Source organism: Triticum urartu, chromosome 3A (genome assembly GCF_056163025.1).
Source record: "Triticum urartu cultivar PI428250 chromosome 3A, HENAU_Tu73, whole genome shotgun sequence".
NCBI lineage: Eukaryota > Viridiplantae > Streptophyta > Magnoliopsida > Poales > Poaceae > Triticum > Triticum urartu.
Window position 1 is genome coordinate 78062187 of NC_141875.1, and position 22247 is coordinate 78084433.

Below are 22247 nucleotides of genomic sequence, written 5' to 3' on the forward strand. Positions count from 1 at the left end.
TTTTTGTCCCAGTTGCAAGTCCACGCTCCACTCACAACTGGACCCATAATTGCTTGTCATCCCAATTGCATGCCCACCCTCGACTCGCAACTGGGCTTTGTAGTTGTATTTTCCTACTCGCGAGTTCACCCTTGACTCGTAACTATGCTTGAAGTTATAGTTGCCCCAGTTACAAGTCCACCTTCAACTTGCAAATGGTTCCATAGTTTGTTTTCAACCCAGTTGCAAGCCCAACCTCGAGTCGCAACTGGGCCTGTAATTCGTTTGTCGTCTCAGCTGCAACTCTATCCTCGACTTGCAACTAGGGTGTAATTTCAAGCCCACCATCAACTTGCAACGAGGCTCGTAAATTTTGTTGCCTTCGCTGCAAGTCCACCTTGGACTCACAATTGGCCCCGTAGTTGTGGGTGTCCCAGTTGCAAGTCCATGTTTGACTGGCCAATGGCCGTGTAGTTGTTTTTTTCCTAGTTGCAATGCAATCCCCGACTCGCAACTAGGCCCCATAGTTGTTGGTTTTCATAGTTGCAAGTCAACCCTCGACAACTGGGACCATAGTTCGTTGTCCTCCTGGTGGCGAGTACACCCTCGATTCACAAATTTGGTCCCATGGTATTTTTCCTAGTTGCAAGTCCACCCTCGACTGCAACTTGGCTTGTAGTTGTAGTTGCGCTAGTTGCATGTCCATCCTCGACTCGCGGCTAGGGCTTGTAGATGTAGTTGCCCCAATTGCAAGTCAACCTCTGACTCGCAACTGGGCATGTAGTGTGTTTGTCGTCCTAGTTGCAACTCCACTCTCGACTGACAACCGTCCACCCATGACTCGCAACTAGGAGTGTGTTTGTTATTGCCTTAGTAGCAAGGCTACCATCGGCTCGCAACTGGGCAAAACGTTTTTTCTTCGCACCCAGTTGCAAGCCCCCCTCGACTCGCAACACGGACTGACCATTTTTTGTTCACAACTAGTTGCAGGTCCACACTCAACACACAATGTGGGGCCAACCTGAAGGAAATATGCCCTAGAGGCAATAATAAAGTTATTATTTATTTCCTTATTTCATGATAAATGTTTATTATTCATGCTAGAATTGTATTAACCGGAAACTTAGTACATGTGTGAATACATAGACAAAACAAAGTGTCCCTAGTATGCCTCTACTTGACTAGTTCGTTTATCAAAGATGGTTATGTTTCCTAACCATAGACATGTGTTGTCATTTGATGAACGGGATCACATCATTAGGAGAATGATGTGATTGACTTGACCCATTCGTTAGCTTAGCACGATGATCGTTTAGTTTGTTGCTATTGCTTTCTCCATAACTTATACATGTTCCTATGACTATGAGATCATGCAACTCCCGAATACCAGAGGAACACTTAGTGTGCTACCAAACGTCAGAACGTAACTGAGTGACTATGAAGATGCTCTACAGGTGTCTCCGATGGTGTTTGTTGAGTTGGCATAGATCGAGATTAGGATTTTTCACTCTGAGTATCGGAGAGGTATCTCTGGCCCTCTCGGTAATGCACATCACTATAAGCCTTGCAAGCAGTGTAACTAATGAGTTAGTTGCGGGATGGTGCATTACGAAATGAGTAAAGAGACTTGCCGGTAACGAGATTAAACTAGGTATTGAGATACCGACGATCGAATCTCGGGCAAGTAACATACCGATGACAAAGGGAACAACGTATGTTGTTATGCGGTTTAACCGATAAAGATCTTCGTAGAATATGAAGGAACCAATATGAGCATCCAGGTTCCGCTATTGGTTATTGACTAGAGATGAGTCTCGGTCATGTCTACATAGTTCTCGAACCCGTAGGGTCCGCATGCTTAACGTTCTGTGACGATTTGTATTATGAGTTATATGATTTGATGACCGAAGTTTGTTCGGAGTCCCGGATGAGACCGGGGACATGACAAGGAGTCTCGAAATGGCCGAGACGTAAAGACCGATATATTGGAAGGCTATATTCGGACATCGGAAAGGTTCCGAGTGATTCAGGTATTTTTCGGAGTACCGCAGAGTTACAGGAATTCGTATTGGGCCTTAATGGGCCATACGGGAAAGGAGAGAAATGCCTCGAGGGTGGCCGCGCCCCTTCCCCATGGACTGGTCTGAATTGGACTAGGGAAAGGGGGCGCCCCTTCCTTCCTTCTCCTTCTCCCTTCCCTTTTTCCTATTCCATGTGGGAGGTGGAATCCTACTAGGACTAGGGAGTCCTAGTAGGACTCCACACTTTGGGCGCGCCCTATGAGGGCCGACCTCCTCCTCCCTCCATCCTTTATATACGTGGCCAGGGGGCACCCCATACACTCTCAAGTTGATCATTGATCTCTTAGCCGTGTGTGGTGTCCCCCTCCACCATAATCCACCTCGGTCATATCGTAGCGGTGCTTAGGTGAAGCCCTGTTCCGGTAGCATCATCATCACCGTCATCAAGCCGTCGTGCTGATAAAGCTCTCCCTCGACACTCTACTGGATCGTGAGTTCGTGGGACGTCACCGAGCCGAACGTGTGCAGATCGCGAAGGTGTCATACTTTAGGTACTAGGATCGGTCGATCGTGAAGACGTACGACTACATCAACCGCGTTGTCATAACGCTTCCGCTTGCAGTCTACGAGGGTACGTGGACAACACTCTCCCCTCTCGTTGCTATGCATCACCATGATCTTGCGTGTGCGTAGGATTTTTTTTGAAATTATTGCGTTCCCCAACACAACCATCTTTGTCCTAGGTGCAACTCCACCCCGACATGCAACTGGTGGCCCTGTATTTTTTTCTTGTGCCAGTTGCAAGTCCACCCTCGACATGCAACTAGGACCCAACCCAATTATTTACTAGTTGCAAGTCCAACTACACCTCTGACATGCAATTGGGTCGGGGACACCATTTTTTGTCCCAGTTGCAAGTCCACCATCGGTATGCAACTGGGGTCCCAATCAAGGTGCCTCTGTTGTAAGTCCATCCTCACTACACAATTGGGTCCAATCCATTTTTGTTCCAATTGCATGTCTACCCTCAACACATAACTGGGAAGACGAACATTTTTGTCCAGTTGCAATTCCACCTCCGACATGCAACTAGGGGCATCCTTTTCTTGTCTCAGTTGCAAGTACACACCGAGACATGCAACAGGGGCCCATCATTTTTCTTGTCCTAGTTGCACGTCCACCCTCGACATGCAACTGATACACAAACCATTTTTTGTTCCAGTTGCAAGTCCAACTACACATCTCACATGCAATTGAGGGGCTCACCTTTTATTTATCTAAACTGCAAGTTCACCCTCGATACATAAATGGGGGGCCAACCAATTCTTTTTCCATTTGCAACTCCGCTCTCGATAAGCAACTGGGGGCTCGACCCATTTTGTCTCAGTTACAACTCCATTCTTATATGCAACTGGGGGTCCGACCCTTTTGTGTCTCAGTTGCAAATCCATCCTCGACACACAAACTGGGCGCAAACTATTTTTTTTCTCAGTTGCATATCCATTCTCGACACGAGACTGCAATTAGGGACAGGAGGAGGGTTGTCGGGCATTACATCTCCGCATTCTCAAAAATATTTATAATTTCTTCTTATTCTCATTTTCATCTTTTTTATGAAAGTCATGAACATTTTCTTAAAATCATGAAATTTTTAAGAAGTCATATTTTTTATTTTTTATTTTAAAAATGATGATCCTTTTCCAAATTCATGGAGTATTTACAATTTCACAACATATTTCTTGTATTCACTAACTTGTTTTTAATTTGTGATTTTTTTTCAAATTTGCTAATTCCATTCAAATATGCTCTAGTGTATGTGCACTAGACACAAAATTTAAGCCACATACTAGTTAGGTAGGGTGCCATAGCACGTGCTAGGTTGGGCGCTGTAGCATGCGTGAAGGGGGTGGCGAGACTGGAGCTTCCTCTTTTCTTGTTCAAAAATGCTAAATGCATCGGATGTTTACAGGCTTTTACGGGCTGCTTCCATATAACTTTACCTTGCCTCCCCTGATTTTTAGGTGGGTGGGGCCCAATCCCCCCCCCCCCTAATCCAATCAACCCCTATCAACTCAGAGTCACTCTCTAAAAGCCCGGTATTTAGCCCGTGAGTGTAGTGTCTAGCTTCAGGTAGAAAGGAAGAGAAAAAGAACACGAACGGCCAGCTAGTGTACTGTGCTGCCGTGGGCGCACATATTTTAGACGCAAAAAGAATATATTTTTTCAAAGAAACAAGGGAAAAGCTAATGGTCAACCGGCCGATCATTCCTCACACATCAGCCATGTTCTATGTTTGACATGAGTCTTGACAGGCCAACGCAAGGCTTCTCTTCTTCATCTCTATCTCCACCGAAATGCCCGCATTTATTTATCTCTTCTATCCACGCGTTGAATCCAACCTTCATCCACAACCTCTTTTTGATCTCATCTCATCATGCACTCCAGTTCTTGCAACTGGGCACTTGTTTCGAAAAGGCATACCGCAACAAACAGCCTGTTGCAGACAGACATGAGGGAGGGCGACGAGGACGACACAGCCTCCGCCTGCGGTGGCCTTCCGGACCATGGCTGAAAACTCACACGCGTCTGTCGTCTTCCCCGCTTGCCACGTGTCCCATGTGGGGCACATCTACCGCTCACCTCTGCATCCTTATCCCAACAGCCACACACTCTCCTATTGACCCTCGCATCCCCTACTTCTATCTCTTCATCCAGTGCCTCTTTTCATGGATCTCATCCCCACCTCTTCTCAAACAAGCACGTTGCCACCACATCAGCGGTGGCCACTGGCGTCCTTCCTCCGCCGTAAAAATGCGGGTGCTGCAGAGACTACGGGGTGCTCTCTCCGTTGCAGTCATCGGCGTTCTTAGCAAGTTTTCGCAACAACAGCCTTGTTGCATGAATACATAGAAGAGGCTGGAGATGTTGGGTCCTATTTGCAATAGAGGTTTTGCAACAAGGGTCTTGATACAGAAATATAGAGAAGAAGTTTTGCATCAAGGGTCTTGTTGCAGAAAAATAGGAAAGAAAAAAGTTTTGCAACGGGGGTCTTGTTGCAGGAAATTAGAGAAGAGAATATTTTGCAATAGAGATCCTATTGCAGAAAATTAGAGAAGAAGAGATTTTTGACATGGCACTTGTTGCAAAAACTTAGAGAAGAAGAGTTTTTGCAACAAGAGCATTGTTGCAGGAAAAAGAGAAGAAAGACGGACGGCTCGCCTCGTACAATCGGACGGCTCGCGAGGCGGTGGATCTTTTTAAAAGATCCGTCGGCCGACGCGTAGCATGGCCCAACAAACAAACAAGGATAAACAAAGGGACCTCACATCTAGATGAGTCTTAGAAATAAGTGCTTATTGTGCTCTAAGAGAGTGTACTCGAGACACTATCCCATCGCAGAGGCATTGCTTCGACTAATTCACTCTGGATTTGTGGCCGCGTCACCGGCATCGCTCTGTTCACAATTGACGTGGCCGTCGTAGTTGTCCCCGAACAAGACGTCGTAGATCTCCTGGTCGCTCATCTCACGGTTGAATTCGCCGTCGTGGTTGCCGAACAAGACATCATTGATCTTGTCTCCGTTCTCCCCGCCATCGCGGAGCGAAATAGTTGAGCTCGCGCCCTCAGTTGGCATGACACTGCCAGTATTGTTGTAGCCACATAGCGCGCCGGCTTGTTGCTCGCCGCCGGAGCACATCAGGGCGGCATTTTCGACGTAGCAAGAGAGAGCACCGGCTGGTTGCTGGACGCTGAACCCCTCGCCGTGGGAGCGCATCACGGCGGCATCTCCGGACAAGTATTGGCCGTGGTTGTGGCTCTGGCCCAGCTGACAAGACCATGGGGCAACCTCTTGGTACTGGCCGTAATAGTTGTACGCGGCGTCCGTATCCACCATGCCGCCACCAGAGAAAGCATCAACTTGAGCGCCGGCGAATCCTTGGCCGTCGCTATTCATCGCCGCCGCATTGTAGCTCGCGCCAGGCTGATCTGTGGCCGGGAGGCAGCAGTCCTCCGGGAACGCATACTTGAGACGAGCATAATAGCAGCCGGCATCTGGCATGCCACCGCCGTTGCCGCCACAGAGAGCACCGGCTTGTGCGTCACTGAAACTGAATCCACTGCTGTCGCTCGGCATCGCAGAGGCATCGTACTGGTAGCTCGTGCCTGGCCGCTCGCCGGCGGCGGCCCTTTTCTTCTTGGGGTGCTTGTTGATGTTGACGCGGCTGAGCACCGTGCCGGGGAGCGGCGGCGATATGATCTCGTACTCGTGCATGACGTACCCCGTGCTGCCCCCGTGTTTGGCGCGGCAGAAGGTGAGGTCGTACCGCTTGTACGTGACGTCCAGCTCGCCGCCGCCGGGGCGGAGCAGGGTGACGGTGCCCTGGGACCCCTTCTGCCCCTGCCAGACGCCGGCGCCCTTGATGGTGCGGCTCTTGCGGCGGCCGTTCGCGGGGGGCCCGAAGAAGAAGGCGTGGTCGACCCGGCCGCTGCCGTAGTGCCTCCGGAGGAGCTCCCACGGCGGGGCGCTCGCGGGGTCGTCCTCGATGATGGCGTGCGCGTACGGGTTGGGGAGGCCGAGCGCGCGGGGGAGCAGGTAGCCGGCGACGATGTCGGCGTCGGTGGGGTCGAACTTGAACGCCGGCGGCGTGTCGGGCCCGAAGCCGAACTTGGACGCCTCCATGGATGGATCGATGGAGGTGGAGTCGGCTAGGGTTAGTTTCTTGGTCCCGTCGATGGATGGGTGGAGGAGTCGGTCGGGGAGTTGGCGTGGATTGCCGATTTGGCGGTGCCGCTAAGCTGCTTATATAGACGGGGAGGGGAGGGGGAGCGCGTCGACGCGGTGTTGATCTACGATAATTGCCCTGCCCGCCACGAAATCGGACTGGAAAGGGCGGGAACCAGCCCGCCCCCTTTTCCCGCGCTCGGGCCATATCCTCGTCTCTCGCGGTGCATCTGAAGTGCAGAAGGAAAACAAAGCACGTCTGAAGCAAGCAATCCTGACCTCCCAGATCTTCAGAGAGATGAAAACAAAGCACTGCCAGATTAAAATTTCCACTTGGATCGATGTGATTGAGATCCACCAAATTAAAACAAAAATCGAATAATAATTTGAATTTGTGAATTACTGCCGTGATTGCTGAAATATTTTGACCGAAATTAATGAACTTTCCAAAATTAATGAACTTTCCAAAATTTCGATGAAATTACACTAAAAGTGAAAACCATGCCTTGGATCAAGTGCCTCCTCTGATGGTTGTCTTGGCCTCGCTTTGCTTCATCTTCCATGACTTCTTTGGTGCCAATATGTGGAGTGCATCGGCTTTCAAGATTTCATCTTTGTTTCTTTTCCTATTCCTACAGGCTTCTAATGGAAGGTGTTGTAGACTGAATTCCTGTTAGCTCCTTTGTATCAGTTTGGCTGATGTGGTATGTGCGAGTGATGCAATTTCTGGCCGGTTGATGGCTTTGTTGATTCAAAGTCAGCTCATCTAGAGCCTTTTGTGTAAAATAATACTATAACTCCCCTATTTTTTTTAAAAAATACTATAACACTTCCACATGGTACCCCCCCTCCCGCACCATGAACCAATTTCGTGACACGAAACAAGAACATAAGCATCACAAATGCAACGACCATAATTAAAGAGTAGATTGAAACTCTAGGCGAACCTCGCAACTCTATGTCAAACCTTTCCAGTAGCAGGGTCGACGCCACTGTCGGCTCAAGGAGCTTGAATTGGTCTCCCACACATTTGCGTGGTCCACCACCGAAGGGGAGGAAAGAAAAATTTGCTATAATATGGCAAACGATGTTTTGTAAGGTCTTAATTGGTACTCCCTTCGTTTCTTTTTAGTCTGCATATAAGATTTGTCAAAGTCAAACTTTATAAAGTTTGACCAACTTTGTAGGAAAAAAATATAAATTTGCACAATACCAAAGCTATATGGTATGAAAATTAATTTCATGATGCATCTAACAATATTGATTTCATATTGTGGATCTTGGTATTTTTGTTCTATAAACTTAGTCAAAGTTAACAAAGTTTGACTTTGACCAAATCTTATATGCAAACTAAAAGGATACCGATGGAGTAGGATGGAATTACGACACTGTTAGAATATTTGCATCACTAGGATGCCATGAACATGATCTGATTGCATATAGAACACCTAAAACAAAAAACAGAGAAGGGTTTAGTACTAGTAGAAAACAGGGCTTTGGTCCAGGCCGGGTCAGCCCATTAGTCCCGGTTCAGTCAAGAACCGGGACTAATGTGAGCATTTATCCCGGTTCGTGCGGCTATGGCATTAGTCCCGGTTCGTGCCACGAACCGGAACTAAAGGGTGCGATGCCCATTAGTCCCGGTTGGTGGCACCAATCGGGACTAAAGGTTAGACCTTTAGTACCGGTTGGTGCCACCAACCGGTACTAATGGGTTTTGAGGCATTAGTACCGGTTCATGGCACGAACCGGTACTAAAGGTCCCATTTTCAAACTCCCCCCGGTGGACCGCCTTTTTAGTTTTAGAAAAAACAAAAGAAAATGATGGAAATGTAAAAAAAATAAAATAAAATAAGTTTCCCATGTGATATGTGGTCTACTTGTTGGGAAAATTTACAAATATGAATTTCGACTTTATTTGCAAAATCTCTCTGGAATTTGTAAAATGGGCATAACTTTTGCATACGAACTCGGATTAAAAAAAAATTTATATGAAAAATCATCTACTCGAAAAGTTACATCCGAATTTAATTGGGGGAACCCCGTTAAACATTTTCAAAATCCTCAAAAACCTAACAGAAAAAAAGTTACGGGGCTTTTAAGATCTAGAGTGGAAAAAATCAAAAAAATTACTAGTCAAATCTGGTCAAACAGTGGTCAAACTGTCGTCAAACAATGGTCAAACTAATTATTCTAGAATATTAGTGTTACTAAATAATTATTTTAGTTATTTTGAATTTTGGTCAAATTTGGTCAAACTGTGGTCAAACAATGGTCAAACTAATTATTCAAGAAATATTAGTGTTACTAAATAATTATTGTTTTTTAAAACAATAGTTTCAAACTCAAACAGTGAAATGTGTCACTTCATGCTCAAGCAAAATTCATGAAGGTTAATAGGATTGACATCTTACTATTGTCAGGAAAACAACAAGTGCAGACTTGGAAACGAGAGAGAATAGAACCCGAAAGTTAAGCGTGCTCAGGCTGGGGGAGTGGGAGGATGGGTGACCGTTCGGGAAGTTAGATGATTTGGAATGATGAGCGTGCTCAGGCTGGGGGAGTGGGAGGATGGGTGACCGTTCGGGAAGTTAGATGATTTGGAATGATGAGGGGTGATTAGAGGATAAATTGAGCAGTGATGAGGGGTGATGATTATACACTAGAGGTTAAAATAATTCAAAACTTTGAAAATAAAAAAAAAATTAATTTTTTTTCAAAAAAAATCATAAAATTTTTTTTAGTCCCGGTTGGTGTTACCAACCGGGACTAAAGGTGGAGCTCCACGTGGCCGCGCCCTTTAACCGGGACTAAAGGGGAGAGGCATTAGTACCGACCCTTTAGTCCCGGTTCGAAAACCGGGACTAAAGGGCCTTACCAACCGGGACAAAAGCCCCTTTTTCTACTAGTGTAGGGATCATTACAAGTCACAGAAATTGACATGATCGCCTGCTCGATGCAGGCAAGATGAATCGATGATGTAGTCGAAGTAGATGGCTAGGTCTTCCCGCCGTTGCAGCAGCTCCCCAGATCAGATTGGGGTAGACTTTTGAGGGCTAGGGAACAATATCTGGACGTGTGTACTCAATGTTCCCGAAAGCCCCCTTTCCTTTTATATGAGTAGTGACCAAAATCCTTAGTTGATTTTTGGGCTCTCCTGATCAAGGCGCTATCGTTACACACGAGGTTGTGGGCCTCCCCCTTTCTTTCTCTTTTATGGTTATTTGACTGTCTTTTCCTTTTAAACCGACAGATCAATCCAACAGATACACGTGTTCAGGCATAACTCGTTGAGGGTAAATCTGCCTACAGTGCACCACAATAGCTAGAGGTCGGCCCACGGCTCCCCGGGTGCCATCCGCTTGTGCAGGCAGCAGTTGTACGTCTGCCACTACACGTGCTGGTCCGTGCGGCCGTTAATTACGCGTCTCCGCATTGGAGTCTCCGGCCACTGCCATAGAAACACAGGCCATGTCTTCCTCTGGATCGGGCCTGACACCACCACGACCATGATTAAGGGGAGATGCATGAGAGGAGATGGAGTGTGGCACAAAATTCAGGTTCAGAACTTAGAAATGAAATGTTGCATTGCAATACATGCGCGACACATGAACTCAAGAGATAACATTAGGAATTCAGAAATAGACAAACTTAATTCTGGTTCGTGGATCAACACACAAATTCAAAAAGGAACTGGGAGAGGATGAAGCCGAAGTCAGAGGAGAGGACTGCTACCTCTTGAGCACCGCGTTGGATTTTCCCGAAGAGGAGAGGATGATGCAGCAAAGTAGCGTAAGTATTTCCCTCAGTTTTTGAGAACCAAGGTACCAATTCAATAGGAGGCTACGCGCGAGTCCCTCGTACCTACACAAAAACAATAGCTCAACGCAACCAACGCGCTTAGGGATTGTCAATCCCTTCACGGTCACTTACGAAAGTGAGATCTGATAGAGATGATAAATAATATTTTTGGTATTTTTGGTATAGAGATGCAAAGTGAAAAGTAAAAGGCAAAGTAAAACCAAAGCAATAATAAAGTGATGGAGATTGATATGATGAGAAAGAGACCTGGGGGCCATAGGTTTCACTAGTGGCTTCTCTCAAGAGCATAAGTATTCTACGGTGGGTGAACAAATTACTGTTGAGCAATTGATAGAATTGAGCATAGTTATGAGAATATCTAGGTATGATCATGTATATAGGCATCACGTCCGAGACAAGTAGACCGACTCCTGCCTGCATCTACTACTATTACTCCACTCATCGACCGCTATCCAGCATGCATTTAGAGTATTAAGTTAAAAACAGAGTAACGCCTTAAGCAAGATGACATGATTTAGAGGGACAGTTTCATGCAATATGATAAAAACCCCATCTTGTTATCCTCGATGGCAACAATACAATACGTGCCTTGCTGCCCCTTCTGTCACTGGGAAAGGACACCGCAAGATCGAACCCAAAGCTAAGCACTTCTCCCATGGCAAGAACAACCAATCTAGTAGGCCAAACCAAAATGATAATTCGAAGAGACTTGCAAAGATAACCAATCATACATAAAAGAATTTGGAGAAGATTCAAATATTATTTATAGATAGACTGGATCATAAACCCACAATCCATCGATCTCAACAAACACACCGCAAAAAGAAGATTACATTGAATAGATCTCCACGAGAGAGGGGGAGAACATTGTATTGAGATCCAAAAAGAGAGAAGAAGCCATCTAGCTACTAACTATGGACTCGTAGGTCTGAAGTAAACTACTAACACTTCATCGAGAGGCTTGGATGATGATGTAGAAGCCCTCCGTGATCGATGCCCCCTCCGGCGGAGCTCCGGAACAGGCCCCAAGATGGGATCTCATGGATACAGAAAGTTGCAGCGGTGGAATTAGGTTTTTGGCTCCATTTGTGATCGTTTGGGGGTACGTGGATATATATAGGAGGAAGGAGTACGTCGGTGGAGCTTCGAGGGCCCCATGAGGCAGGGGGGCGCGCCCTAGGGGGGGGGGCGCCCTCCACCCTCGTGACCGCCTCGTGGCTTTCTTGACGGAGGGTCCAAGTCTCCTGGGTCTTATCTGATGAGAAAATCGCGTTCCCGAAGGTTTCATTCCGTTTGATATTCTGTTTCTCCGAAACACTGAAATAGGCAAAAAACAGCAATTCTGGGCTGGGCCTCCGGTTAATAGGTTAGTCACAAAAATAATATAAGTGGAAAATAAAGCCCAATATAGTCCAAAATAGTAGGTAATATAACATGGAGCAATCAAAAATTATAGATACGTTGGAGACGTATCAAGCATCCCCAAGCTTAATTCCTGCTCGTCCTCGAGTAGGTAAATGATAAAAACAGAATTTTTGATGTGAAGTGCTACTTGGCATAATTTCAATGTAAATCTTCTTAATTGTGGTAATATTCAGATTCAAAAGATTCAAGACAAAAGTTCATGTTGACATAAAAATAATAATACTTCAAGCATACTAACAAAGCAATTATGTCTTCTCAAAATAACATGGCCAAAGAAAGTTATCCCTACAAAGTCATATAGTCTGGCTATGCTCTATCTTCACCACACAAAGTATTTAAATCATGCACAACCCTGATGACAAGCCAAGCAATTGTTTCATACGTTTGACATTTTCAAAACTTTTTCGATCTTCACGCAATACATGAGCATGAGCCATGGATATAGCACTATATGTGGAATAGAATGGTGGTTGTGGAGAAGACAAAAAGAGGGGAAGATAGTCTCACATCAACTAGGCGTATCAACGAGCTATGGAGATGCCCATCAATAGATATCAATGTGAGTGAGTAGGGATTGCCATGCAATGGATGCACTAGAGCTATAAGTATATGAAAGCTCAACAAAAGAAACTAAGTGGGTGTGCATCCAACTCGCTTGCTCATGAAGACCTAGGGCATTTTGAGGAAGCCCATCATTGGAATATACAAGCTAAGTTCTATAATGAAAAATTCCCACTAGTATATGAAAGTGACAGAATGAGAGACTCTCTATCATGAAGATCATGGTGCTACTTTGAAGCACAAGTGTGTTAAAAGAATAGTAACATTGTCCCTTCTCTCTTTTTGTCTCATTTTTTTGTTTGGGCCTTCTCTTTTTTAATGCCCTCTTTTTTTCGTCCGGAGTTTAATCCCGACTTGTGGGGGAATCATGGTCTCCATCATCCTTTCCTCACTTGGGACAATGCTCTAAAAATGATGATCATCACACTTTTTATTTTTCTTACAACTCAATACGTAGAACAAAATATGACTCTATATGAATGCCTCCGGCGGTGTACCGGGATATGCAATGAATCAAGAGTGACATGTATGAAAGAATTATGAACGGTAGCATTGCCACAAATACGATGTCAACTACATGATCATGCTAGCAATATGACAATGATGGAGCGTGTCATAATGAACGGAACGGTGGAAAGTTGCATGGCAATATATCTCGGAATGGCTATGGAAATGCCATGATAGGTAGGTATGGTGGCTGTTTTGAGGAAGGTATTTGGTGGGTGTATGACACCGGCGAAAAGTGCGCGGTATTAGAGAGGCTAGCAATGGTGGAAGTAAGGAAAGTGCGTATAATCCATGGACTCAACATTAGTCAAAAAGAACTCATATACTTATTGCAAAAATCTAGAAGTTATCAAAGCAAAGTATTACGCGCATGCTCCTAAGGGGATAGATTGGTAGGAAAAGACCATCGCTCGTCCCCGACCGCCACTCATAAGGAAGACAATCAATAAGTAAATCATGCTCCAACTTCATCACATAACGGTTCACCATATGTGCATGCTACGGGAATCACAAACTTTAACACAAGCATTTCTCAAATTCACAACTACTCAACTAGCATGACTCTAATATCACCATCCTCATATCTCAAAACAATTATCAAGCATCAATTTTTTCTTAGTATTCAACACACTCATAAGAAAGTTTTATTATTAATCTTGCATACCAAGCATATTATTATTAAGCAAATTACCATGCTACTAAGGCTCTCAAAATAATATAAGTGAAGCATGAGAGATCAATAGTTTCTATAAAACAAATCCACCACCGTGCTCTAAAAGATATAAGTGAAGCACTAGAGCAAAGCTATAAAACTCAAAAGATATAAGTGAAGCACTAGAGTAAAACTATAGAGCTCAAAAGATATAAGTGAAGCACATAGAGTATTCTATCAAATTCCAAATTATGTATGGCTCTCTCAAAAGATGTGTAAAACAAGGATGATTGTGGTAAACTAACAAGCAAAGACTCAAATCATAAAAGACGCTCCAAGCAAAACACATATCATGTGGTGAATAAAAATATAGCTCCAAGTAAAGTTACCGATAGAAGTAGACGAAAGAGGGGATGCCTTCCGGGGCATCCCCAAGCTTTGGCTTTTAGGTGTCCTTAGATTATCTTGGGGGTGCCATGGGCATCCCCAAGCTTAGGCTCTTGCCACTCCTTATTCCATAATCCATCAAATCTTTACCCAAAACTTGAAAACTTCACAACACAAAACTTAAAGTAGAAAACTCGTGAGCTCCATTAGCGAAAGAAAACAAAAGACCACCTCAAGGTACTGTAATGAACTCATTATTTATTTATATTGGTGTTAAACCTAATGTATTCCAACTTCTCTATGGTTTATAAACTATTTTACTAGCCATAGATTCATCAAAATAAGCAAACAACATACAAAAAACAGAATCTGTCAAAAACAGAACAGTCTGTAGTAATCTGTAGCTAGCGCAAGATCTGGAACCCCAAAAATTCTAAATATATTTCTGGACGTGAGGAATTTATCTATTAATCATATTCAAAAAGAATTAACTAAATAGCACTCTCCAAATAAAAATGACAGCAGTTCTCGTGAGCGCTAAAGTTTCTGTTTTTTTATAGCAAGTTCAACAAGACTTTTCCCAAGTCTTCCCAACGGTTCTACTTGGCACAAACACTAATTAAACACAAAAAAACACAACCAAAACAGAGGCTAAATAAATTATTTATTAAATAACATCAAGGAGTAATATTGGGTTGTCTCCCAACAAGCGCTTTTCTTTAAAGCCTTATAGCTAGGCATAATATTTCAATGATGCTCACATGAAAGACAAGAATTGAAGCACAAAGAGAGCATCATAAAACACGTGACAAACACATCTAAGTCTAACATACTTCCTATGCATAGGCATCTTATAGGCAAACAAATTATCAAGGCAAGCAAAAACTAGCATATGCAAGGAAGTGGAAAGAAACAATAGCAATCTCAACATAACGAGAGGTAATTTAGTAACATGAAAATTTCTACCACCATATTTTCCTCTCTCGTAATAATTACATGTAGGATCATAAGAAAATTCAACAAAATAGCTATCACATAAAATATTTTCAACACGATCCACATGCATGCAAAGTTGACACTTCTCCAAAATAGTGGGATTAACATTAACTAAAGTCATGACCTTTTCAAACCCACTTTTATCAAAAACTTCATAAGATTGAACATTATCCAAATATGTGGGATCTAAAGTTGACACTCTTACAAACCCACTTTCACTATTATTGCAAACACTATTATAAATCTCATAATCATCTTGGGGAGTAAATAAATTTTTAAGATCAAAAGAAGAATCACCCCAATCATGATCATTGCAACAAGTAGAGGACATAGCAAAACTAGCATCCCCAAGCTTAGGGTTTTGCATATTATTAGCACAATTTGAATAAATAGAATTTATAATAAAATCATTGCAATCATGCTTTTTATTCAAAGATCTATCGTGAATCGCTTCATAAAGTAATTCATCACACTTTTCAGATTCATGAATTTCAAGGAAAACTTCATAAAGATAATCTAGTGCACAAAACTCACTAGCAACTGGTTCATCATAATTGGATCTCTTAAAAAGATTAGCAAGTGGATGAGGATCCATAGATCTTAGGTTCTCTGTTTAGTAATAAATAAACAACTATTCCAACCATACGACACTAGTAGAAAAGAGGGCTTTGGTTCAGGCCGGGTCAGCCCATTAGTCCCGGTTCAGTCCAGAACCGGGACCCATTGGGGCATTGGTCCCGGTTCGTGAGGCCAGGGGCCTGCCGGGCCTCGTGGAGGCATTGGTCCCGGTTCGTCATGCCCCTTTGGTCCCGGTTGGTGGGACGAACTGGGACCAATGGGCCTCGCTCCTGGCCCACCACCATTGGTCCCGGTTGGTGGCTTGAACCGGGACCATAGGCTTCCCTTTAGTCCCGGTTCATGCCACGAACCGGGACCAATGAGGTGCCTATATATACCCCTCGCTCGCGAGTAGAGCACCCCAGTGCTGTGTTTTTCTCTGGCCGGCGAGGGGAGGGCTTTGTGGTGCTCTAGCTCACCCCCTATGCACATGAGGTGTTCGATGAAATGCCCGAGCCACACTAGTTAAGCTTTCTCCTCTCGAAGATCGACCTCAAAGCTCCATTTCCCTCGAGATTTGTCTAGGTTTAGTGGCCAGTCACGTCCCACTCCCGTCTTCACCACCATCGATCACCCGCACCGATCTCGTCGCCGGCACCACCGTGGTGAGCCTCTTGTTCTTATCTTCTTTCTGAAAGAAAAAAAAATTCTTACTTTAGATAGATACTTGTCTAATTTTCTTACTTTTATTATTTCTTGTTATTATATAGTGCGATGGTTTTGGTATCCGCCCCCATCGGCCCTCGTCCTGGCTATGATTCGGATGTGGTATATATTATCTTTTTATAACTATTTGGTTCATTTATTGTTTATGACAATTATGCCGACCAACGTGACATAGATTTTATTTATCTAGGAGGTAGTTGAACCAAAAATTCCAACCGACCCTATTGTCGAGAGGTTAAATTTAGTTGAAGAAGAAAAAAATTACTTGAAGGAAAAAATAAAAAAAATTGAGGAGGAGAAGATGATATTGGAGTTGCATGTTGCGCATGTCGTCGATGATCACAAGATCAAGATGGATGCAATGCGGTTGAAGATGAGAAAGGTTAGAAAATATGCCATTCATACCTAGGCTTGGTATCATTATGCCGTTGGATCAATTGTTACCTTAGTTGCGATTATGATCGCATTTGTTTTCGCATTGAAATGTTTTACATAGTTTCAATGTATGGTTTAATTAATTAGATGCTCTGGAGAGCTATATGTTGTTAGATGAGAACTATGTATGTACTTTGGTTTTAATGTGATGATGAACTTCTATTAATTTGGTCACTTAATTATCTATTCATGATGTTCTGTAATGGTTTTTGACACACTTAATTATATATAATGCACGTAGATGAACCAACAATGGATGTACGGTGACAGACACACCTCCGAGTAGATTAAGGGCGTGCATGATTTTCTCGAAGTGGCTGAGGCAAACAAGCATAATGGTTTTATGTGTTGTCCATGCCCTAAATGTGGGAATACGAAGTCTTACTCTGACCGGAAAATCCTTCACACCCACCTGCTTTACAATGGTTTCATGCCACACTATAATGTTTGGACAAGGCACGGAGAAATAGGGGTTATGATGGAAGACGGTGAAGAAGAAGAGGATGATGACAACTATGTGCCCCCTGAATACGATGATGCTACAACGGGGGAAGCTGCTGAAGATCAAGAGGAACCAGACGATGTGCCCAATGATGCTGCAATGGGGGAAGCTGCTGAAGATCATGAGGAACCAGGCGATGTGCCCGATGATGATGATCTCCGCCGGGTCATTGTCGATGCAAGGACGCAATGCGAAAGTCAAAAGGATAAGCTGAAGTTCGATCGCATGTTAGAGGATCATAAAAAAGGGATGTACCCCAATTGCGAAGATGGCAACACAAAGCTCGGTACCGTACTGGAATTGCTGTAGTGGAAGGCTGAGAATGCTGTGCCTGACAAAGTATTTGAAAACCTAAATTCAGAGTGAATTTCTCTGAAATTCATAGAAATTACTATGAATTTAGGTTGAATTTTCTCTGTAAGCGCATCAATGCTCATTTTTTAGTAAGTTAATCACAAACTTGTGATTCACACAAATTTCAAAGAATTCAAATTTTAACTATTCAAATTTGAAAACTAATGGCACTAACAGAAAGTTTATAATTTTTCTAAAACTAATGGCACTAACAGAAAGTTTATAATTTTGCTAACCTAAAAGAAAAAAGAATTAAAAATTAAAGCAAAAAACAAAAGAAAATAAATAATGCAAAAAACAAAACAAAAAACAGGAAAAAACTATTTTTATAGTAAAGTTAATCACAAACTTGTGATTCACACAAATTTTAAACAATTCAAATTTTAACTATTCAAATTTGAAACTAATGGCACAAACAAAAAGTTTATAATTTTTCTGACCTAAAAGCAAAAAAAATTAAAAAATAAAGCAAAAAACAAAAGAAAATAAATAATGCAAAAAACAAAACAAAAAAACTGGAAAAAACTATTTTTATAGTAAAGTTAATCACAAACTTGTGAATTCACACAAATATCAAAGAATTCAAATTTTAACTATTCAAATTTGAAAACTAATGGCACTAACAGAAAGTTTATAATTTTTCTAAATCTAATGGCACTAACAGAAAGTTTATAATTTTGCTAACCGAAAAGCAAAAAAGATTAAAAATTAAAGCAAAAAACAAAAGAAAATAAATAATGCAAAAAACAAAACAAAAAACTGGAAAAAACTATTTTTATAGTAAAGTTAATCACAAACTTGTGATTCACACAAATTTCAAAGAATTCAAATTTTAACTATTCAAATTTGAAAACTAATGGCACTAACAGAAAGTTTATAATTTTTCTGACCTAAAAGCAATAAGAATTAAAAAATAAAGCAAGAAACAAAAGAAAAATAAATAATGCAAAAAACAAAACAAAAAAACTGGAAAAAAATAAAAATAGCAACATTAAGTATTTTGTTGTAAGTAGAAACAAAATAAAATAAATAAAGTAACAAAGAAAACAAAAAAACAAAAAAAGTGCCACCTACTGGGCCCCCACGGCGTGAATACGACTAGAAACCCTACCATGGGCCAGGATTCAGGCCCGCAGGAGGCCCAGTAGGCCCACAGGCAGATAAAATGACTTTAGCCCCGTAAGCCTGCATTTGAGAGGAGCTCGAAGTGGTTAGCGCAGCAGCGCTTATAAACCACTGTCGAAGCCTCTCGGCTAGCGAGGTGGGACTAAACATCCCACCGCACCGCGCCAGTTCCAGCACAAGGTCTTGGTACCGGTTCGTGGCATCAACCGGGACCAATGCCACCCTTTAGTCCCGGTTGGTGCTACCAACCGGGACCAAAGGCCACCGCTTCCCGCCCTTTGGGCTGCTGAAAAGAGGCCTTTGGTCCCGGTTGGTGCCACCAACCGGGACTAAAGGGTGGCATTGGTCCCGGTTGGTGCCACGAACCGGGACCAATGCTCTCAGTATATAAGAAAGCACTTGGCGTTTTTCAGACATCATCTGCATCAGTTCGCCCGACGACGACGCCAGGCTGCCCGATCGAGCTCACCCCGTCGACACCGTCGCCACCCTCTGCTGCCTCGTCGACGTCGTCGCCGGCCTGCCCCAAGCACGCCGCCAGCTAGGGGTGGGCATAAAAACCGAGAACCGAAGACCGGAGCTGAAAAAACCAAAACCGAAGCCGAAAAAATCGAGCACGGAGAATTCGGTTGTTAGCTCGGTTGGCAAATGGCAGAAACCGAATATAGCTCGGTGAATTCGGTTGTTGGAGTTTGTTAACCGAATCCCCGAACTGACTGAAATACTACTGTGCCATACTAAAGACCGTACAAAGCCCAATAGCCCATCCATGTGAGACAGACCATCCAACACCACCACACGAAGCCTTTTCCTAGTTAAAAAAAATGAAGCCTTTTCCTACCCTTTTATCATCCACGTGCAGGCACAGTAGCTGCAGCTTATCCTAATGCGCTCCAGAGTTGAGCCACATCACGCAGCGCCGCCGTTGCGGATTTGCCCAGCTCCAGGCTGCGGCCGGCCGGCTCCAACGAGTAGCTCCCATACGGCAGCGCGCGCAGCGCCCATAGCTCCCACGCGGCGGCGACCAGCGGCGCCAGGTGGCCATAGCTTCCACAGGCCTGCGTCTAGCGGCGCCCATGTTGGCTCTCTTCGGTTATACCGACGACCGAACCGAATCGTCGGTGGACCAAACTCTCGGTTATTGGTTTCTCAGAATATCGATCGGTCAGTAAAATCTGTAAACCGAATTCCAAAATTAACCGAGGTACCGAACCGATCGGTTCGGTGTAACCGAATGCCCAGTCCTACCGCCGGCGGCCCGCCCCGACCACGCCGCGCGCCCCTGCCCCGACCACGTCGTCGTCGCCCCAGCTGCCCCGCGCCGCCGTCGCCTCTACCTCGCGCGCCCTGCCCCGACCACATGCCGCCGTCGCCCTGCCCCGACCACGTCGCCGTCGCCTCTGCCTCGCCCTGCCCCGACCACGCCATGACTCATCCATTTGGTCAGAGCCGGCACCGCCCCCCTCTTCCTCCCTTTTTTTGCATATATATATATAGATGTTTTTTCCTGATTATATGTATATGTATGTGTGTATATCTGTTTATATGTCCTTTTTTAGATTTTCTGTTTTTTGCATTTTTATAAAAATGTATATATGTATGTATATATGTTCTCTCTCTCTCTCTGTGTGTGTGTATATATATATATTCATGTATATATGCAAAAGATAGATTTTTAGAAAAATTAGGATTTTTTTCTGTTCATATAATTTTTTGGTGATATTATTTATTGTAAATATGCAAATGTTTGTATATTCATATGAACAATGAATTAGGCAAAACCTTATTTTAAAAGAATGAGAGGAAAAAGGAAGCAATACTACTTTTATTTTTGAACATTATTTTTAAAAAAGCAAGCAATACTACTTCATGTATTTTTAAGAAGGAAGAAGAAGAAAAAGAATGAGAGGAAAAAGGAAATAAGAAGAGGAAGAAAGGAGAAAAAGAGGAGAGGAAGAAGAGGAGAAATAAATAAGAAAAGGAAAAAAGAAGAAAAAAAGAGGAGAAGAAGAAAGGAATAGAGGAGAAGAAGAAAAAAATAGAGTCTTCTTCTCCTCTTTTTTTTTTCTTTTTTTCTTCGATCTTCTCCTCTATTCCTTTCTTCTTCTCCTCTTTTTATTTCTTCTCCGTCTTCTTATTTTTTATCGGATATGTCGTTGTCGATATACCCCGTGTCCCGATAACTTCAACACGAGGGGGGGGGGGTTCGACCTACCCCCTCCCCGATAATATTATTTTCCCATGTATGTATGCAAAAGTTACATTTTTAGAAAAGTTTTATATATCTAGCTAGGAAAGGAAGAAGAAGAAAAAGAATGAGAGGAAAAAGGAAAATAAGAAGAGGAAGAAAGAAGAAGAAGAGGAGAGGAAGAAGAGGAGAAATAAATAAGAAGAAGAAAAAAGAAGAAAAAGCCATGGAAGTGCCTGATCAGGGGGAATGGAAAACCGGTTACGGAAACCTAAATCATTACGAGTTGTCCAGATCGCCCATGCATGTAATCCCAACAAGCAATATTTACGTTCAGGAGGGCCATTTTTGCCCCTGCTCCAGCCTTGGATTTTGTTGATTTCAAAACAGACGTCATCGGAATATGTGTCAAAGAGGTGGTCTTAGCAGCTGGTTAATCTGTTAAACAGGAGAGCGCCTAGCATGTGAAACAATCTTTCAAAACATTTGGACTTTGTACTGTGTTGCCTAAAGAGCCTCCTGTCACAAGCCAATTCTGTTTTTTGATTGATGTCAATATGTTGTGTCAGAAAGCAGCCATGAAAGGTCATTCATAGAGACAATGAACTGGCCAGACCAGTGCCGGACTTGGTTCTTCGGGGCTGGCGGAACCTTGGACTATTGGGGATCGTAGCAGAAATTTAAAATTTTCTACGCATCACCAAGATCAATCTATGGAGTAATCTAGCAACGAGGGGAAGGAGAGTGCATCTACATACCCTTGTAGATCGCTAAGCGGAAGCGTTCAAGTGAACGGGGTTGATAGAGTCGTACTCATCGTGATCCAAATCACCGATGATCCTAGCGCCGAACGGACGGCACCTCCGCGTTCAACACACGTACAGTTGGGAGACGTCTCCTCCTTCTTGATCCAGCAAGGTGAGAGGAGAAGTTGAGGGAAAACTCCGACAGCACGACGGCGTGGTGGTGATGGAGCTCGTGGTTCTCCGGCAGGGCTTCGCCAAGCACTACGGAGGAGGATGAGGTGTTGGAGGAGGAAGAGGGCTGCGCCAGGGGAAGGGTGCGGCTGCCCTATCTCTCCCTCACTATATATAGGGGGAAGGGAGGAGGGGGAGGCGCCCTAGGGTTCCCTAGGGGAGGGGCGGCGGCCACAGGGGAAACCCTTGATGGGTTTGGGCACCCCCACCCCCTAGGAAACTTGCCCCCAAGCCGGGAGGGGTGGCTGCCCTAGGGGTGGCGCCCCCACCTCTGCTGGTTACGTGATATGGGGTGGGAGGGGCGCTCAG

At 43.9% G+C, this 22247-nt stretch overlaps 1 protein-coding gene across 1 annotated transcript; it reads right to left on the reverse strand.

Moving 5' to 3' along the window:
- Nucleotides 1-5169: 5169 nt before the first annotated feature.
- LOC147978656 (uncharacterized) lies at nucleotides 5170-6753 on the reverse strand. The gene has a single exon (XM_087516647.1). The coding sequence runs from the start codon at nucleotides 6679-6681 to the stop codon at nucleotides 5419-5421; it is 1263 nt and encodes a 420-aa protein (XP_087372773.1). The 5' UTR covers nucleotides 6682-6753; the 3' UTR covers nucleotides 5170-5418.
- Nucleotides 6754-22247: the final 15494 nt, after the last annotated feature.